This window comes from Amphiura filiformis, chromosome 16 (assembly GCF_039555335.1).
Source record: "Amphiura filiformis chromosome 16, Afil_fr2py, whole genome shotgun sequence".
Classification (NCBI taxonomy): Eukaryota; Metazoa; Echinodermata; class Ophiuroidea; order Amphilepidida; family Amphiuridae; genus Amphiura; species Amphiura filiformis.
In genome coordinates, this window is record NC_092643.1 from 11,293,359 (window position 1) to 11,311,055 (window position 17,697).

General features: G+C 35.3%; 1 protein-coding gene across 1 annotated transcript; it reads right to left on the reverse strand.

The window, feature by feature from the left end:
- Nucleotides 1–1,831: 1,831 nt before the first annotated feature.
- LOC140172426 (rhodopsin, G0-coupled-like) lies at nucleotides 1,832–17,664 on the reverse strand. Its single transcript, XM_072195574.1, has 4 exons — nucleotides 17,514–17,664; nucleotides 8,259–8,552; nucleotides 7,144–7,508; nucleotides 1,832–2,449 (listed from the first exon to the last, which is right to left on the reverse strand). The coding sequence occupies exons 1-4, from the start codon at nucleotides 17,662–17,664 to the stop codon at nucleotides 1,832–1,834; spliced, it is 1,428 nt and encodes a 475-aa protein (XP_072051675.1).
- Nucleotides 17,665–17,697: the final 33 nt, after the last annotated feature.

The window sequence follows — 17,697 nt, forward strand, 5'->3', positions numbered from 1 at the left end:
AGACGTTTTAAATTGATATTCCCCCAAAACCAACTGTAAGCGGTGAGATCCTTGAACGAGACAGATTTGACCTAGAAAAAGGTTGACGTCATGAAATGATATGTGCCCGCTTTGAAAGAATGGACTGCAAACACTCTCAATGCACAGAACGTATACTATTGTTGTTCTCAGAAAAACGTCTAATCAAGTGTTACAAATTTAATGGTTTTTAAACATATGGATAAAATCAGCCGCTTCTTTATTATATATTAGTAAATTGTGATATTACAATTCATATGTATATCAAAATCATGAGAAATATTTGGACTAAAAAATAAAAAAAATATTTTGAGCTTAGAATTTGAGCGTGAGACTAGTATATTCAGGTATACTAGTGTCAATGATCAATATTGTATTTATTGTGCAAATAAACAATTTAAATGGGCCAGTAGCTAAGCATTTGTTGAACATTGAAGGTCGCGCATTTATACATGAATCATAGATCATCTGGATGATCTATGCATGAATGAACATGAAAAGAGCTCTATGCCATTATGTTTATATTGTGAACATATGGGAACGGCGGGTAATCCCACTCTTGATATTGGTATGGTTTATTCTATCTTACGTTGTTTTAATGTGTAGTAATAGGCTTAAATGAAAAGATGTTCGGGATTACCCCACTCTCCCCTATAACGTCCGCTTCATTTACTTACGTCATCATCCCGCTGCCGAAAATTAATTTCGCTTCGGGGCGGGGGAAGGACCCAGAGGATGATTTAAGCACTTCCCAGCAAGTCTTGCGGTTAGCACAGCTGTGCGAGTGAACATGACACCACTGCCCGCCCACTGCATACACACGTGCATGGTTAAATTTGAATTTGGACAGATATATTTACAATAAAAACACCTTCTAAAGGTTGGTCGATTTCACATTTTATGTTATCTACAGAAGGTGTGGATTATCCTTCATGCATACATCACTTTAGATCTGAAATCGACCAACTAATAATGACACACGGGCAATTCTAAAACAACATCTTTTGCACAGAGTTCAATGGGATTTGAAAAGTAAAGTGGCAGTTGAAACTCTAGTGATAACACTTTTACAGTGCATGATGGGGCTTCCTTAAATCATCCTCTGGGAAGGACCCGAACGAGGCCAAACTTTACCAACACAGTTTCTCTTTTTTCAGGAGAAATACGCATAAAAAAATTGCAACGCGTGTCAACTTGTAATGTAATAACTATTCTCTTCGAATGGAGTTAAACTTGATTTTGCAATAGATATGCCTTCTTGCCGTGTATCGTAAACACTTGTTATATGCTGATTTATCTGGTTTGTTATATTAAAGATAAAAGATAAGGTAGGAGTGTGCCACTGAGAATTTGAAAGTGCACTCATCAATATACCAATTTATGCAAGAAATTTGACCAACTCATCACATTATTACGGCTTCAACAGCAGTTCCTGTTACGAAACGGTCAGATGTGATGAGTTGCCAGTCTGATGAAACCAAAAAAAATTCAGGTTTACATCTTCATTTTTCTTTGAAATTGTTGAAAAAGACCAAAATTGACAGTTAAAATCAACATTCAAAAGTGAATAAAATCAATATTCAAAATGAACTTCTTCAAACTTAAGTTATCCCACTTCTGACACCATATTGTGTTACCTAATAACACCTACACGTTTAACACAATAATCTGTGATTATTCTCAGAGATCACAAGATTTATTCGTTGATCGCCATGTTTGCCAGCCAGACATTATGGGCGCATATCACTAAATGGCAATCACACCAACTTTGACCCACATTCCGACGGTGAATGTTGTTGTGGGTTTTATTTTGTCAACATGACGATGACCGACTTTCTATTTCGGGTTGGACTCTTTTAGGCAAAAGCCTTTTTGCCTTCCCTTTCCCTCCAACTCGTTTACCCTTATCCATACTAGTACATGTAATAGCCTCTTTGGTAGTTCCAGTATCGATTCTTAGATTCGAATACTGTCTCTCAGTATGATCTTTCTTCAAAATTGCCGCTTCCTTTTCAATGTCTTCTGTTCTTATATGTCCTATAAAAACCTTTTCGTTATTGTAATAAACGGCTGCAGCATCCTCTTGTTTCCCTAAACCATCGCACTCACGTACATAAAACGTACTCGACATCTCTTTACATTCGGGTTGTAGCACATCTTTTGACTCTTCTCTTCGTCGCAAACTCAAAACAACGGTGCTCCGTCGATTTGTAGGTCTAAATAGAAATGGACAAATCTGCTTGAAATCTGCTCGAAAATCGGAGCTGGAGATAATGAGTACTAGTGGATTTAACATAGGCGAAGCCTTGCAGCACATCGTAGGCATCACTGAGGCTATAACTGATATTTCCGTCTGATGCATCGCCCATAGGCATTCTACGGCATATGGAGTCCACGCCGTTATGAATACCACTGTCATTAAAATACACATCTGAAAGAGGGATGATAAACAATAAATGTGAAAAATATTAGAACAAATTTTTAAGTTAAAGAGAAAGCCCCATCAGAGCGGGCATCAGAGCAGTTCTTCTGGGGTGAACCAAACCTGACTGGTTATCAAATTAATCAGTGACAAGGTTATCTCTGAATTTGCCAGGTGCTAATTGATACTATAACATTAAAACATCATAAATTCAGAGATAACCTTGTCACTAATTAATTTGATAACCAGGCAGGTTTGGTTCACCCCAGAAGAACTGCTTAGGTGGGACTTCCTCTTTAAGAATAAGCAATTTAGATTTGTTTCATAGAAGCCTGTATAATTTGGGGACAATGCCATTTTTTAACTGATTTTGCTTAAAATCTGACCCAAACCCTCCTTTTTTTAATTTTTTAAAATTGTTATTATGAAAATATCAATATTATTATATCACGCTGGAACCACTTTTAAACAGTAATGGTCAGGTTTACGTGGCTATCAATTGAAGATGCTAAAAAGCCGATACATTATAATATTAACAACACGTCATCATATACCGTAAAACCCCGTCTACAAGGATATACCTAAGAAACGCCCTCAATAAAATTGGTTGCTTGTTGTATTTGGAGTTTGAGCAAATAATATATACTGGCACTGGGTGGCTATGCATTCCATCTAAGTATGTTGTAACACCAATCAATTGTATTGACATAATAATGACTGTTTCGTATATCAGGATCGTATAGCTCAATTGATAGAGCGTCAGACTTTGGAACTGAAGACATGCTGAAGAGAGCATGGTCCGGGCACCGGTTCCGTTTTTTCATTCTCGTTTAATTTTAACTTTTGACATGTTCTTTTATCTTTCTTCAAATCTACCTTTCTACTTTTAATTTTAGGTGTGTTTTTTTTTTTTTTTTTTTTTTTTTTTTTTTAGTTTTTTTTAGTATTTTTGTGGTTTTATAGAAACTAGTAAAAGCATTTATTCTAAATAATAGCGAAACCCACGGTTAGACAGATGTGTTGTAACTACTTGTCTGTCCTCGTCTTTGCAATAAAAACCTATGTTGCACCTTTATGCCATCCCAATTCTTGAGGAATGGTAGGTAGGGTGCGTTTTTGGCTTAAGGTGGCTGTGTACTCTCAGACATGCATGTAGTAAAAGTGCAATAACTTTGTAATTATTCGCGTAAAACATATAAAAGTATACATTTTTATGAAGGCAAGACATCAATAAATCTTAATATAAATACAGATTTGGGGTAAAACAACAATTTTGAAGAAAATCACAAAAAGTGAGTTTTTGGCAATATTTGTTAGGTACATCATAACAAAAAAACACTCTTTCCAAAATATTTTATTTTGTTTTTAGCTCAATCTTGAGGCTCCATTCCAAAAACGGTTTTTGTTTTTTTTGATATTGGCCTTATTTTTGAGATATTGACCATATAAGGCATCAAAATGAACTTTTAAAATTCAAAAACGCCTATTTGCACAAAATGATGCCCAAAATCGGAAATAGACCAACATATAAAAAAATGAGAAAACCGTTTCTTGAGTCGATCATGCTTTTTACGATGATCATATTTGCTTACCTATAGATGCTGTATTTATTGAGTTATCGTGTACCTAAATCGTCATTTTACCGAGAAAACGAACATTGAAATAATGGCCGTTGAAGTTTAAAGTGGTCACATTTTGCACTTTCATCGAATCTCACAGGAGAATGCGACAGTTTTCGTTTTTGTAACTTATATTACGTGAACATCGGGTAAATCCACAGCCCCTTGAGAAGTTTGAGCGAAATCCATTCATAACTTGATATTTAAATCGGGGGAAAGAACTTGAAAAAAACCCACATTTTATCAGCTAAAACGGAGCCATTTGACCACTAGGTTTTTGTGAAATCAGTGCTTCCGTGGTGTTTCCATAAGATGCGCCGCGCACGCAGATAAGCGTCGCGTATTTGTGCGTTAACAAATTGCGCGATACGCAACGCGATGAGTTGTTGCGCGCGTATACCTTGCTGGTACAACAAAGATTTTCTTTCCTTTTCAATTTCAAACACGAGTGGAATAGTGAAATAAAATCCTTAAAATATTGCAGTTGGAGTTTACAAATCTGGATTTTCATTCCTTGTATTTATAAAAAACATAACAAGGTACAAACATATCATAAAAACTCAATTTTGAGAAAGAAACAATGGCTAGAGTACACAGCCGCGTTAAGCACGATTTTGTTTCTACTTGAAATGAAATCAAAATAAATATTGTTCTGTTGCCACAATTGCAGTTTTTTCAATAAAAAAAATAGATGAGGAATAATAATTATTCCATATTTGAATCTATTGTCCCATCAAGAATAGAGTGTCTTCAAAAACTTCAATCAATTCATCTGACAAAGGAAACTATATTCTGGTCATTCAATTTTGTTTCGCTTGCACCTGTTATATCACAGGCGTTGGTAGAGAAGGCACACTTCTCTTGTCTTCACCGAAGTAGTGATGTAAACACTAACATGATTAATTACCATAGCTAGCAATGGACATACACTATTTTTGTTCCACTTGAACCCATACTATAGGCTATTCGCTGTCGATGTGACGTAATTAATCGGATTAACTACCATAGCAATTGATGAATACAATTTCGAATATATAGCCCTGCACTTCATCGTTCACGTGGCACCTATGCATTAAACCATAGTTGTCAAAGAAATGCTAATCACTCGCCATGTAAGATTAGTATTTATGAAAAGAGTGGTATTCAATCTATGTTTGGTGACATACGCGGGTGATTAGTGCAATCTGCTTGATGGTAGTTATTGCGATTATTACGTCACTTCGACAGCGAATTGTAGTATAGACGAATCCAACAAGCCAAGTGATGGTCAGAATTTATTCGGCCATTATACGCTGGTGAAGTTGCGTAATTAATCGGATTAATTACCATAGCAATAGGTGAAAACAATTTTGAACATATCGTGCTGCGCTACAAGCAGGTTACACTCATCACCTGTACTGTGTATGTCTGCAATCATAGATTGAATACAATACTGGTCTTTTCAAAGATCTTACAGGTGCAGCATGATATGGTTCAATGAAGAGGTACCGCCTGAACGTATCAGTGTATAACGCGGTATATTCAAAATTGTTTTCACCTATTGCTATGGTAGTTAATCCGATTATTACGTAACTTCGCCAGCGTATTGAATAAAACAGGAGGATGTGATTTCATAAGGGCAATGTCGGGGATTATAGGTCACAATCGATGTGGAGAGATGAGAGGTCCGACCAACAGCCATAGCGAATGGTTCATGTTCAACTAATTCCAGCGGACGGTCTGTGGCTAGTAAGGAATCGTCTTTGACCACATGCGCAGATCTGTCTCGTCAGGAAGATATTTAATATCCCGAATTTATAATAGGCCTATGCCTACCAGTTCCATCGTATAACCGATCTGCTAGAGAATATTTGTTACCATGTTTAATAAATTCGTATTTATCGTATAATAAAATGTAGCCAAATGTATATTATGTGTCACACGGTTTTCTGCTGAACCACTAGCAGGCTATGTTACCACATCTATGACAATGACAAAGGTGAATTTTGATGATTTTTACGATCGTCCGGATGAGCAAATCACTGAATGGGTCTTTAGTTCCTCCTCTCCTTATCCTGCCAATATTATATGAATCAAAGAAAAATAAAGAAAAAATAAAATTAAACAAGAAAAAAAAAGACAAAGAAAAGAAACAATAAAAGAAAAACAATAGAATAAATTAAACTAAATATGAAAAAAAAATGATCACGAAAGGAGTCTTTAGAAAATGCAAGAAAATATAAATGAAAAGTTTGAACAATATTTTGTTTATAAAAGTTTGTGTGACCGTGATGAGGCTCGAACTCACCATCTTCCGATCTAAAGAACCAAAGTCTTATGCCTTGCCAAGTGAGCTGTGCTCGTGAGATGCGAAATAAAGATAAAATAATACATTGTATACCTGCTTGTGTCGGTAAATGATTTGCTCAAATTCCATAATGATATAATATTGTGGAGGGCGCTAGCGTGAAATATGCTATCATCACAGTCGCTTCTATTCCTTATAGACGGGTTTCTACGGTACTTCATTATTTCAGGTCACCCAGTGCCTGGAAAATCGACATTGGTTGCAAATTTTAGCTAATATTTAGCATTTGCGTCCAATGCGAAAGTCGCATTAAACTATAGGCCCCCCTATAGCTTAAAAAGAGAAAATGATGTAAGCCTCCCTGTAAACCACGTGGATTTATTTTGAACATTTTAAGAAAATATAATATTCTTCATTTATTTCGCGTACGCAGTGCCTGGAAAATCAACATTGGTAGTAAGTTTTAGCTGGTATTGGCATGTACCACCAGTGGAAATTGAAACTGAGAATTCGTTCAAAAACGATGAGAATTTTTCTCATTTCCATGAAACTTTAAACCCTATGGGATTGATCGGGCATGCTTTACTAATTATTGTTTTCTCAGTTAAAACAATGTGACAGGTTGTTTACACGATAATTAGCATTTCATAAGAGAATTTCTTAACATCCAATGTTGTCAACCCGAACAATTAAAAAATTGGTGTTAAATCCTCTGTAAAATTAATTACCATAAGTAGATATGAATGATTTCATTATTCTTACGGAAAGTTCTGTATTTCTACGTACAATTTTCCTACCTTGGTAACATGAAGATCAATTTGAGCATCTTCGTTTATCAGTTTAAAAAACAGATTTCGTTTTGGTGGTCCTCGACCAGCATGTTCTACAACTCTACGTGGGTCCACTCCTTTGGAACACTTGATTACATTGCCATAACTCCAAAGAATTGCTCCAAGTGGGGTAAAGTAGAGTAGTATACACGACGCTACTTGGTACATGGTATTGCCGACGTCCCTGCCAGACCAATCTATTGAACAAGAGGTACCAAAGGGTTCTAAGATGTACCTGCTCCAACCAACGAGTGGAGCAGCCGTCCACAACAATGAAAACATCCATATGGACAGCAACAGCTTTCCTGTGAAGCGCGGTGTTAAGGTTGGTCCTGTGAAACATTAAAAGTGGGAAGTATGTTAAAAATCATGATATGTGAATGACATGCATAAGATATCTGAAATGTTTTTTTTTCTCTTTTCTTCTTCCTCTTTCTCCTCCTCCTCTTCCTCCTCCTCCTCCTCAATCTTCCTCCTGTACTTCTTCTTCCTTCTTCTCGTCCCCGCACCCCCAACTCAACATAAAAGTTGACAACCATGAGAGTTACTAAATTGCGCAGAAAAGGGGTTATTTTTTTACCAGTAGCAAGGACCGCGAAATTGGCAAAAAAGGGGTATTTAATTTGCACTGTCCGTGAAATTTGACAGTGAAATCAGCAAAATAGGGGTATTTAATTTGCACTGTCCGCGAAATTGGGATAAAAGGGGTACTTGAGAAAATCCAGAAATTTTCTGTCAATATTTAGTGTCATAGATAAGGGGTGTTTGAAATTCTAATCATTGAAAAGGGGTGTTTGAAATTCTGGTCATTAAAAACTACAAAAGAGGGGTTGTTTTTGGCCAAATTTTGTCCTCGATTTTGCATGAAAAAGGGGGGGGGAAAATTGGATGAAAAATCATTGCAAAGGGGCCTTTGAAAGATTTGGTAACTCTCATGGTTGTCAACTTTCGTGTTGAGTTGGGGCCGGGTTGTCATCATCCTCCTTGAATGAGTTTACAAAACAAGCTTTACATTTAAAACAAAATCAAACATTTGAACATCAATTACATTTCAATCAATTCATTCTTTTTCTCACACTTACTGGTATTAGGTTTGCAAACATAGATGTAGCGATAATAGGCAATGTATGCGTACGTTACTATGGTAACAGAGGAGAAGAAATATACCGTGAAGCCCGCTATCTTGCATCCAGCTACCCCAGCAATCCATCTTCCTGCATAATTGGACGCTGTAAATAACGGGTACCCACTAAATGAGATGGCCAAGTCACTGCATGCGATGTTGAGTAACAAGATGTTGACGGATCGTTTTTTAAATGTATTCTTCTTGAGGAGGACTAGGATGACGATGACGTTACAAATTGTAGCTATAATTCCTGTTAGGAAATAGAAAAAAAAATTACTGAATGAATACAGAATCATTCAGAATCAATAGACACAAAGATTAGTATTTCTGCAGGTCATACATAGGAATGTTACTTATCCGGCAGTCTTCTTGTTGAGTACAACGTTCTGTTGCACTGACTTTTCCGGATGACTGATGTACAATCCCGATTTATTTGTCCTGCGAAAATCACTGTTCAGCGAAGTCCACTGACGACTTTTATACCGTATCCTTTGTGTATAAAATCTTCGCACAGATGACAATCTCCAAAATGTGAAAGGTTAATGCACTAAGCTTGGGAATTATGTTGTGAAAGTGTGAATGAAGCAATGGGCTATTTAATGGGACATTTTGGTGTTTAAGATATTAAACAAATATAATATGGATAACAACAAGTCACCAGGATTTGGATTTGGCTGCACCGTCTATTTCTGATATCACACCACCAAATAAATCCCCATAGAGATATGTACTAAATTGGTCGCAAGAAAACGTCATTTTTTCTTTGCAAGAGCGACTCAGTTCTTAGCGACAGCTATGATGGTTGAAATTAGCCCTAGCCTGATCCCGCTGACTGGGAAAAGATATAGGTTGACCGTCATTATTTTTTACGACTGGCCCTCGATGTCTATGATGTCTGGGAATTACCTAATTTACCCCCAAAATCATGCCAGTGTTTCTGTTCAGAAACGACTGCTTAAAATCATTAAAAAAATACTCGATCTCTCCCATCTGTGGTACACTTGCAGGATTTGATATTACTAATCCAAATTTAGCCATAGTTATGCAAAGTTCTGCTCATTTTAATAGTCTTTTAATGCTTACTTTAGGTTTTTTCTGAGAAATGCATTCAGGGCGCACAACCGTATAATACTATTTGGTGGTGTGAAATCTTCTGATTGCCTGGCCTATTTATTTGTAACATGTCTTTAAGCAATTCTGTATTTCCTGATAATTAGAAAAATGGAAAAAGGCAAAAGTAACACCTATTCACAAATCAGGTGATAAAAATAATGTTGATAATTATATGCCAATTTCAGTCCTACCTATAGTGTCAAAGATCATTAAAAAGGCTGTATATAATCAGGGAAGACGTAATGGAAGCTTCTCACATCTTCTCTGATAATAGTAATGATGCAACAAGTGCACAATCTGGCTTTCATGCCAATCATTCGACAACTGCAATTTTTATTGATATTCAAGATTTTGTTCTAAATAATATGGATAATGGTTGTGCTACAGGTATGGTCTTCCTTGATTAATATATATAAAAAAAAGCTTTTGATATAGTAAACTATGATATACTTATTGATAAATTGAGGAGAGGTGGCATAAATGAACCTTTTTGGTTTAAATCTCAGATCTCAGGCTGTTAATGTAAATTCTACTCGTTCAAAATTTGACGATATCAATATAGGTATTCCACAGGGATCAATATTAGGACCATTGCTCTTTATAATCTTTGTAAATTGTTTACCATCAACTGTAAATTGCAAAATAGTCATGTACGCTGATGACACAACTCATGAACTTGGATTATGTATAGAGCTAAGAATGAAGCTGATCTTCAAGCACTATTGCAGTCAATATTTAGGAGTTAAATTTGATTGCAATTATGTCATGGTCCTCTCACATTTTATCTAAAAATGTGTCAAATGAATTGGTATTATTAGGCATTGTAAGTATTTTTTCCACATCACACTCTTGTTCTGTTATCAAATGCTCTTGTAACCCCCAATTTTGATTATGCTAGCTCAGTGTGGTGTAATTTTTCTCTTAAATATCAAAGAAGGCTTCAGGTTTTACAAAATAGTTTAGTTAGAACAATTCTATATGCTGAGATATTATGACGCCAGTGATAGATATGATAAACTCACTTGGGTGGATCCTAGTCCGAAGGCTCCTTAGTCCGAAGGTTAGCTAAGGTTAGCGAACACGTAATTCTAGTCCGAATATAGAATAAGGCTCGCTAAAATATAACCCTAACCCTCGAGCCCTAACCCTAAACCTTATTCTATATTCGGACTAGAGAACCTTCGAATTAGCGAACTTAATTTGGTTTTCGGACTAGCGACCCTTCGGACTTGCGACTCTTCGGACCTGAGAGAAGTTACGATTTCTGATTGGTCTTGTATGTCGTAATGACGAAGGATAATGTATCATGTTTGATATCCTGATAGACCTAAGTGTCAGTGTGTGAATTTACTCTTTTCCCAAATTATGTCTTTTGATTTTCATCTCGACCAATCCCGAGGGGAAAAAATGGCGGTTCAAAATGGTAAAGAGACTTTTGGAACACCCTGTATATTGGCTTCTCTATCATCTCCCCATACATCTGCTATGCTGGGTCAGTGTTTGACCGTTTGTATGATACTTATTTTGATATTGAAATAAAGTTGATTGAACGAATAATGTATTGAATGAATAATATAACTGATATGCATCATGTAACTGATCAAGAGCTTCGATCGTCAAACTATAATGTACAGCCATATGTACAATGGGAAATGCATGAATATTATGCTGTTTAAGTATTTATATAACGGCAATTACTAGTATTATGTCCAGAAATAGCTTATTAAAAGTGTATGGCTTCTTGAATTGGTAGGAAATGACAAGATTGAGCGTGGGAATAGTAAGAGAGTCTGAGAATGGAAGGAGAGAGAGAGAGAGAAGGCGGGATGGGAGGGGGGGCTAGGGTGGAGAACGAGAAAGAAAGAGAGTGAGAGGGGAGGAGAGAGTGTAAGAGAGGGAGGGTGAGAGAGAGAGAAATATTCTTTCTGCCTCTCTCTCACCTTCTCCCTCTCTCACCTCTCCCCTATACTAGTGTGATAGCGAGAGAGACGGTGAGATGAGAGACAAAGCGATGAGAGAAGGAATGTGGGAGAGAGATGGGGGAGAGAGATTAGAGGGAAATAAAAAGCGTGAGTGTGGGACAGGGGGAGAACAAGAGGGGAGACAAATTTCGTTGAAATCGGAGCATTTTTAATTTCTGGCCCCTGACCACCCCCCCCAAGATTTGACGGTATGTCACAGGTAGGTCAAACTATACTTTTTCTGAATCCTTGAAATGAGAGGTATAATTTGGCGTGCTTTTCAACCAGATTTGAGTAAGTTTGAAATTTGACCACTGTGTTGACCTTTGACCTCGAATATAGCCGGAGTGCCGGGAATTATTTTTTATTAACATCTTGAATGTGTTATAGAACCATAAAAGGAAGCTAAAAAGCTTGGGTTAGTAGAGTCCTGGGGGATGCACATTAAACCCTGGTATTTACTGGACTCCTCCCGTGTAATTGATAGCACATGTAATCATACTAGAGATGTAATTACCGGTCATTATAATCATGATACAGCTCTGCTTATACAACTTGAGAGAAATTTACACGTTTTAAGGGATCTGGAATGAGCGTTTCGACAGTATTTTTTCGGGATTTTTTATGGGACATGAGAGCACATCAGGCATATCGAATTGCATTCTGAATACGAAGAATGTCTTTCTGATATCAAATAATTTACATTTTTGAAATTCACGATATAATACAAATTTTATGACAAATTATTAAAATTTGATATTTTTCACATTTTTGATATAGGAAAAGCCGACGATGAATTGAAAATTTTGACCTTTCATATTGGAGATATGGATTTTTTTCCCCAAAAGACCTAATTTTTTATGGTGTTTTGGGGAAAAAATCCATATCTTCAATACGAAAGGTCAAAATTTTCAATTAATCGTCGGCTTTTCATCCCACCTATACACTTTAAGTACATATTATCAGATTTATAAAGTTTACTTCGAGTACTGTTAAATATCAAAATATCAATTTTAATCATTTGCCATAAAATGTGTATTACATTGCGAATTTCAAAAATCAAAATTATTTGATATCATAAGGACATTCTTCGTATTCAGAATGCAATTCGATATGTCTGATGTGCTCTAATGTCCCACAATAAATACTGTCCAAAGGTTCATACCCCATCCCTTAAGGGCCATACAGACTCCGAATATTTGACGTATTCGTTCAACAAGTACTCGTTATTCATTCTATTTCAATTCATTTTTATCTTCTAACGAATGTGTGTTGACCAATTGACAGAAAATCAATAATATGTTATGTCGAATATCTGACTGAAATACATTATCAATTTTATGAAATTATGTCATCAAACATTCGTTTTATAAGTTTAACATAACCATGATAACTGGAAAAAGATTAATGCATGGAATATTCTATACAAGGTGTGTCAAAATTCAGTGAAATTGGATAAAACTGCCCCACCAAAATACAGCAAAATGTCCACCTTATTTGTAGATTTATGTAAGTGCTTTAAGGGCTGGGGTATGGACGTTTGGACAGTATTTATTGTGGGACATTAGAGCACATCAGACATATCGAATCGCATTCTGAATACGAAGAATGTCCTTCTGATATCAAATAATTTTGATTTTTTGAAATTCGCAATGTAATACACATTTTATGGCAAATCATTAAAATTGATATTTTGATATTTAACAGTACTCGAAGTAAACTTTATAAATCTGATGATTTATACTTAATGTGTATGTAGGTGAGATGAAATGCCGACGATCAATTGAAAATTTTGACCTTTCGTATTGAAGATATGGATTTTTTCCCAAAACACCAAAAAAAATAGGTCTTTTTGGGAAAAAAATCCATATCTTCAAAAAAATCCAAAAATTGAAACAATATCAAATTCTTATAATTTGTCATAAAATTTGTATTATATCGTGATTGTCAAAAAATGAAAATTATTTGATATCAGAAAGACATTATTCGTATTCAGAATGCAATTCGATACGTCTGTGGTGCTCTCATGTCCCATAAAAAATACTGTCGAAACTCCATAAACGCTCATTCCAGATCCCTTAAGAAACGTTTATTGCTATGGTGTAGTAGCCAACTAAACAGAGCAAACAAAATGACTCCTGTCACTTTCAATATTTTTATTTAGAAACAGACTCCGAAATATATAAATGGTACATTTGTAACGTAAATGATGTGAAACAAGACATGTCTTTAAAAAAGACAATGCCACGGATGAAGATCATGTTTCATAATTTTACATTGATAAGTGCCTGATATGCTGGTAATTTGTTTTGTGTGTAAATAAATTAACCGGATGGGACATATTGGTATTTATGGGTAAATACCACCAAGAAAATACTAGTAATTACAAATACAAATTTCATGATGTGAAAAAATCAGATGACAGAGATCTTGATCTCAAAAACAAAAATACACGGAAAAGAAAATACCGATCAACCTTTCATAATAAGATGATGCAGATCATGTCTATGGGAGAATGTGGATACTTAACTTGTTTCAGTTTTGTGAAAATATCGCACCGAATATTATTGTATACTTTTTTACTTCAAACTCCGTACATAATGTGTTATAATATTACTATATAACGGTTAGATGTCGTTTTATGGTTTCTTTTATAAGAATGCAGTGTTTTATAAGAAAAATTCTTGTATAAAGAAACCATAGGCCCCCTAAAACCTTGAAACTCTTGTTCTAGATTGCACAAATGAAACATGGCAGTACCAAAATGTTTGAACAATAATAATATTATTCAGTGTTAAAAACTAAATCCCATTAAAGGCCCATTCAGTGATTTGCTCATCCGGATGATCGTAAAATCATCAAAATTCAGATTTTGGTACCTTTGTAATTGGCATAGATGTGCTAACATAGCCTGCTAGTGGTTCGGTCGAAAGCCGTGTATTTTAGACAAAATAAAGCATTTGCATGATTCTGGACTTTTGATACTGACAGTACAAAAGTCCGACTCGAGATCGAAAGAAGCTCACTCTCCACGTACCAACACGCGTTGCGTATTGTTTCTACTACTTATTACATCAGTAGCTACTATTTTAAACAAAATACACAATTTTAACTGTTTTTCATATATGAATTGACCGTTAGTTTGCCTCGGTGACCTTTAATTGCTTATTTTGTTTTCTACTACAAAAATTAAGCGTCTGTTTTAAATCAATTTAGACTCTACTTCCCCGTGTTAGAAACACTGGACTAGGAAGTTTTTCCAGTCGATTGGTGGCGCACTGTACGAAAATCTCGATTTTCTCGAGTCGATCTGAGTTGAAGTAGAAAACCTTTCTAAAACTTCTGTTTTTGACTAATTTGTCGATGTATTCAGGGAAAAGTGGTTTAATGAAATTCTGTAGACTTATTCTTTATTTCTAAGCAACTCTGACAAATTTCCATTTTTTCAATGTTCCTGTGAAATCACTGAAAGGGCCTTTAACAGGATTTACACTTTTTGAGACATTTTACTTTGTAGTGATTATTTTCATTTTTGCCCAAAAATTACGACTATACAGGAAGTTTGAGTTTACTAATTTTGAAAGAGATACAATGAAAAAACCCAAGCAATATGTATATTTTCTCTTTATGTCATAACATGCATCCAAACTGTTTGGTAACATAAAAGTAGTGAATGATTTCAAAAATGGCGGTACGTGTTCATGGCAATTGCATGCCGTCTTCTTTCAACATAAAGACATTATTATTTTTTTTTTTGCTAAGTACTTTAAAACTTGACTCAACTTTGCGTGTTATACATTATGTAGCTTTTCTTAGAGAAGCAATTGTGCAAAGTCAGATTTTTTTTTTGCTGCGACACGTGTTTTTGGGTATAGGCTACCCGTGATGTAGACTGTCCCACAGTCTCGGTTCGGTCCGGCCTGGATAATGGAACGATAGGCCTACATAATAACATAATAGCCTATCAAAATATGTCATAGTCCTTCACCCCCCCCCGATTCTAAATACACAGCGCCCAAAACCAATTCACAGCGCCCAAAACCAATTCCTCTTTCTACACAAATTGATGCCACTACACTAATCACACCTCCTATATTGAACGCTAAATTTCAGTAACCGCTCTCCACGCCGACGTGTATTGGGTTGGTTTTTAATGCTATGTAATCTACATTACCAGTCGTTCTCCACGGACCCGAGGGAGGGTCTACCCGTGATGATCATCATGTTTTTTTAATAAAGGCACAATTGCCTACTTTTTCATGGTACGTATATTTTATTAGACCTCAACCATTTACGACGATAGAAAGGTGTGGAGCAATAATTATTTTGGAGATATTTTCAATACACCTGTAACACTGTTTGGAGTCCGTTCACGGATTGGCCCAATTATGCTATCTACATGTTGGAACCAATTCATGCAGCACTTGCTATCTACTGAAGATAGCACTGTTTGAAATGTAAAACGAAGAAAACATATTATGTATAATCTATTAACTATAAATAGATTATTATTCTTTAAAATTATAATTATGTTTGAGATTTAAGTACAACTTATAGTTGCTTTTTTAAAGAACATTTTAGATTTCATTGTAGAATACATCCGATTTTATTTTGCAGTTGAAGAATATAATATGATACACTTGAAATTGGCATGGTTTTTTTTTTTTTTCTAGAACTTGCTGTTGAAGATTGAGTAATATATTTTCCTTTTCGCCAGCCCATAGGGCTGGTACCTAATTCTGAGATGGGGTTTGTGTACACTAAAGATTAGCTAAGATTATAGCCTTCTTCTATTGGTATGAATTATTTTTTTTACTTCTCGTGGTGGAAATGTTTTTGAAGTCTGCTAATTCGATTTGCAAGGAAAAGAAAGTATGTTTTGCCGTTTCAAAGAACGAAAACGATTGAGTATTGCCAAAGTTATGTTTGAATTAATTATGACTTAAAAAGTTATCATAGGTTAGGCCTACACATATAAACATAAACTTGTTCAGCAATCAGCATATCAAAAAAATGACATGGTCAAAGCGGGGAATGATCACGAGGTCATATCAGTGGACTAGGCCTACTGAGCATAGCATGATGTTTGGTTGCCTGTGAGTGCATAATTGATATGTTGATAACAGATCTAATAATGTTGTAGAATCAAAATCTTCATTATATGGACCACATTGAAGTCAAAGTAATTATCTATCCTATCCTGTATCGTTTTATGGATAAAATTGACTCAAAATGTTATTGATGATATTATTGCTATCTTTAACATCAGTTTTGTCTTTTCAACGGGAAAAATCCGATTGAAAATAAAGTTTTTAGGGGCTATAATATTGAACAATATATCCCATATTTTGACATGCACTTATAGAAAATAAATAAATTATTGTCTTACTTTATAAATTATAAATACTGTAAATGACACATAACTAAAGTGAGGCCACTTTCTATCTTTTTTATTTGATTCATAAAATTACATTCAACAAAATGATTGAAGACTGAGAAAACACACAATGCAGACTATTACAGAATGGAGTAGGTAAGATGCCATGTCCATAGCTTTGCAGGAGTTTCGGACTAACAATCAACACATTCAAAAAATACAGTTTAAAAGTGAAGATTGTAGTGAATGATCAGTCCTTTATCATCTGCTTGCCACTATCTACTTTATAGTAAACTATATACATTGCGAAATAATATAAAATTATTTTAAAATAAAATGTGCATGTAAGTTGAGTTTACATAGCAAATTAACTAACAACTGCAGTGTATTTCTTGATTTTAATAATAAGCATGGGTAAAAAGCAGTAAAGACAAAAATACATAACAATTTGGAGTAATGAATTAAAGAGTTGACAGGAGTTATAGGAGTTAATGTTTTTTGCTGTTTCAGTGTGCATGTGGTTTGGAGAACTGTCATGTAACATGGATGTAAGCGTGATCCTAAAAAATGCCTTTCACGGTGACCCAAACTATTTACAAGACCTCTTCTGCATTGAGGCTGGCCTTCCCTTTTAAAGGGAATTTTTATTTCAATCAAATATAGTTTTCAAACTTATTGTTCATCGGACCGGTGATATTTTTTCCTTAATAGTTCACAAATAAAGGTAGGACTCTACTTCAACAGTAAAATGACCACTTACCGACCAGTGTTAAGTAAACCGCTAATATCATGTGATGATAGTTACTCAGCCTCACATTAAGCGGGCCTACTATAGATTCCAATTCCTTCGGATACAACGGCGGCAACTCATCAACTTCATTGTCATTGTCAGTATCATTGACCATGCCCATGATGGTGGAAAATAAATGCTTTAAAATATCACG

Excerpts from the sequence above, each read along its gene's own strand:
- LOC140172426 (XM_072195574.1), bottom strand. The coding sequence starts at position 17,664 with ATGGGCATGGTCAATGATACTGACAATGACAATGAAGTTGATGAGTTG. Across the intron at positions 7,509-8,258 it reads TGTTTGCAAACCTAATACCA|GACCAACCTTAACACCGCGC; the intron begins GTAAGTGTGAGA and ends AATGTTTCACAG. Across the intron at positions 2,450-7,143 it reads TTGATCTTCATGTTACCAAG|ATGTGTATTTTAATGACAGT; the intron begins GTAGGAAAATTG and ends TCCCTCTTTCAG.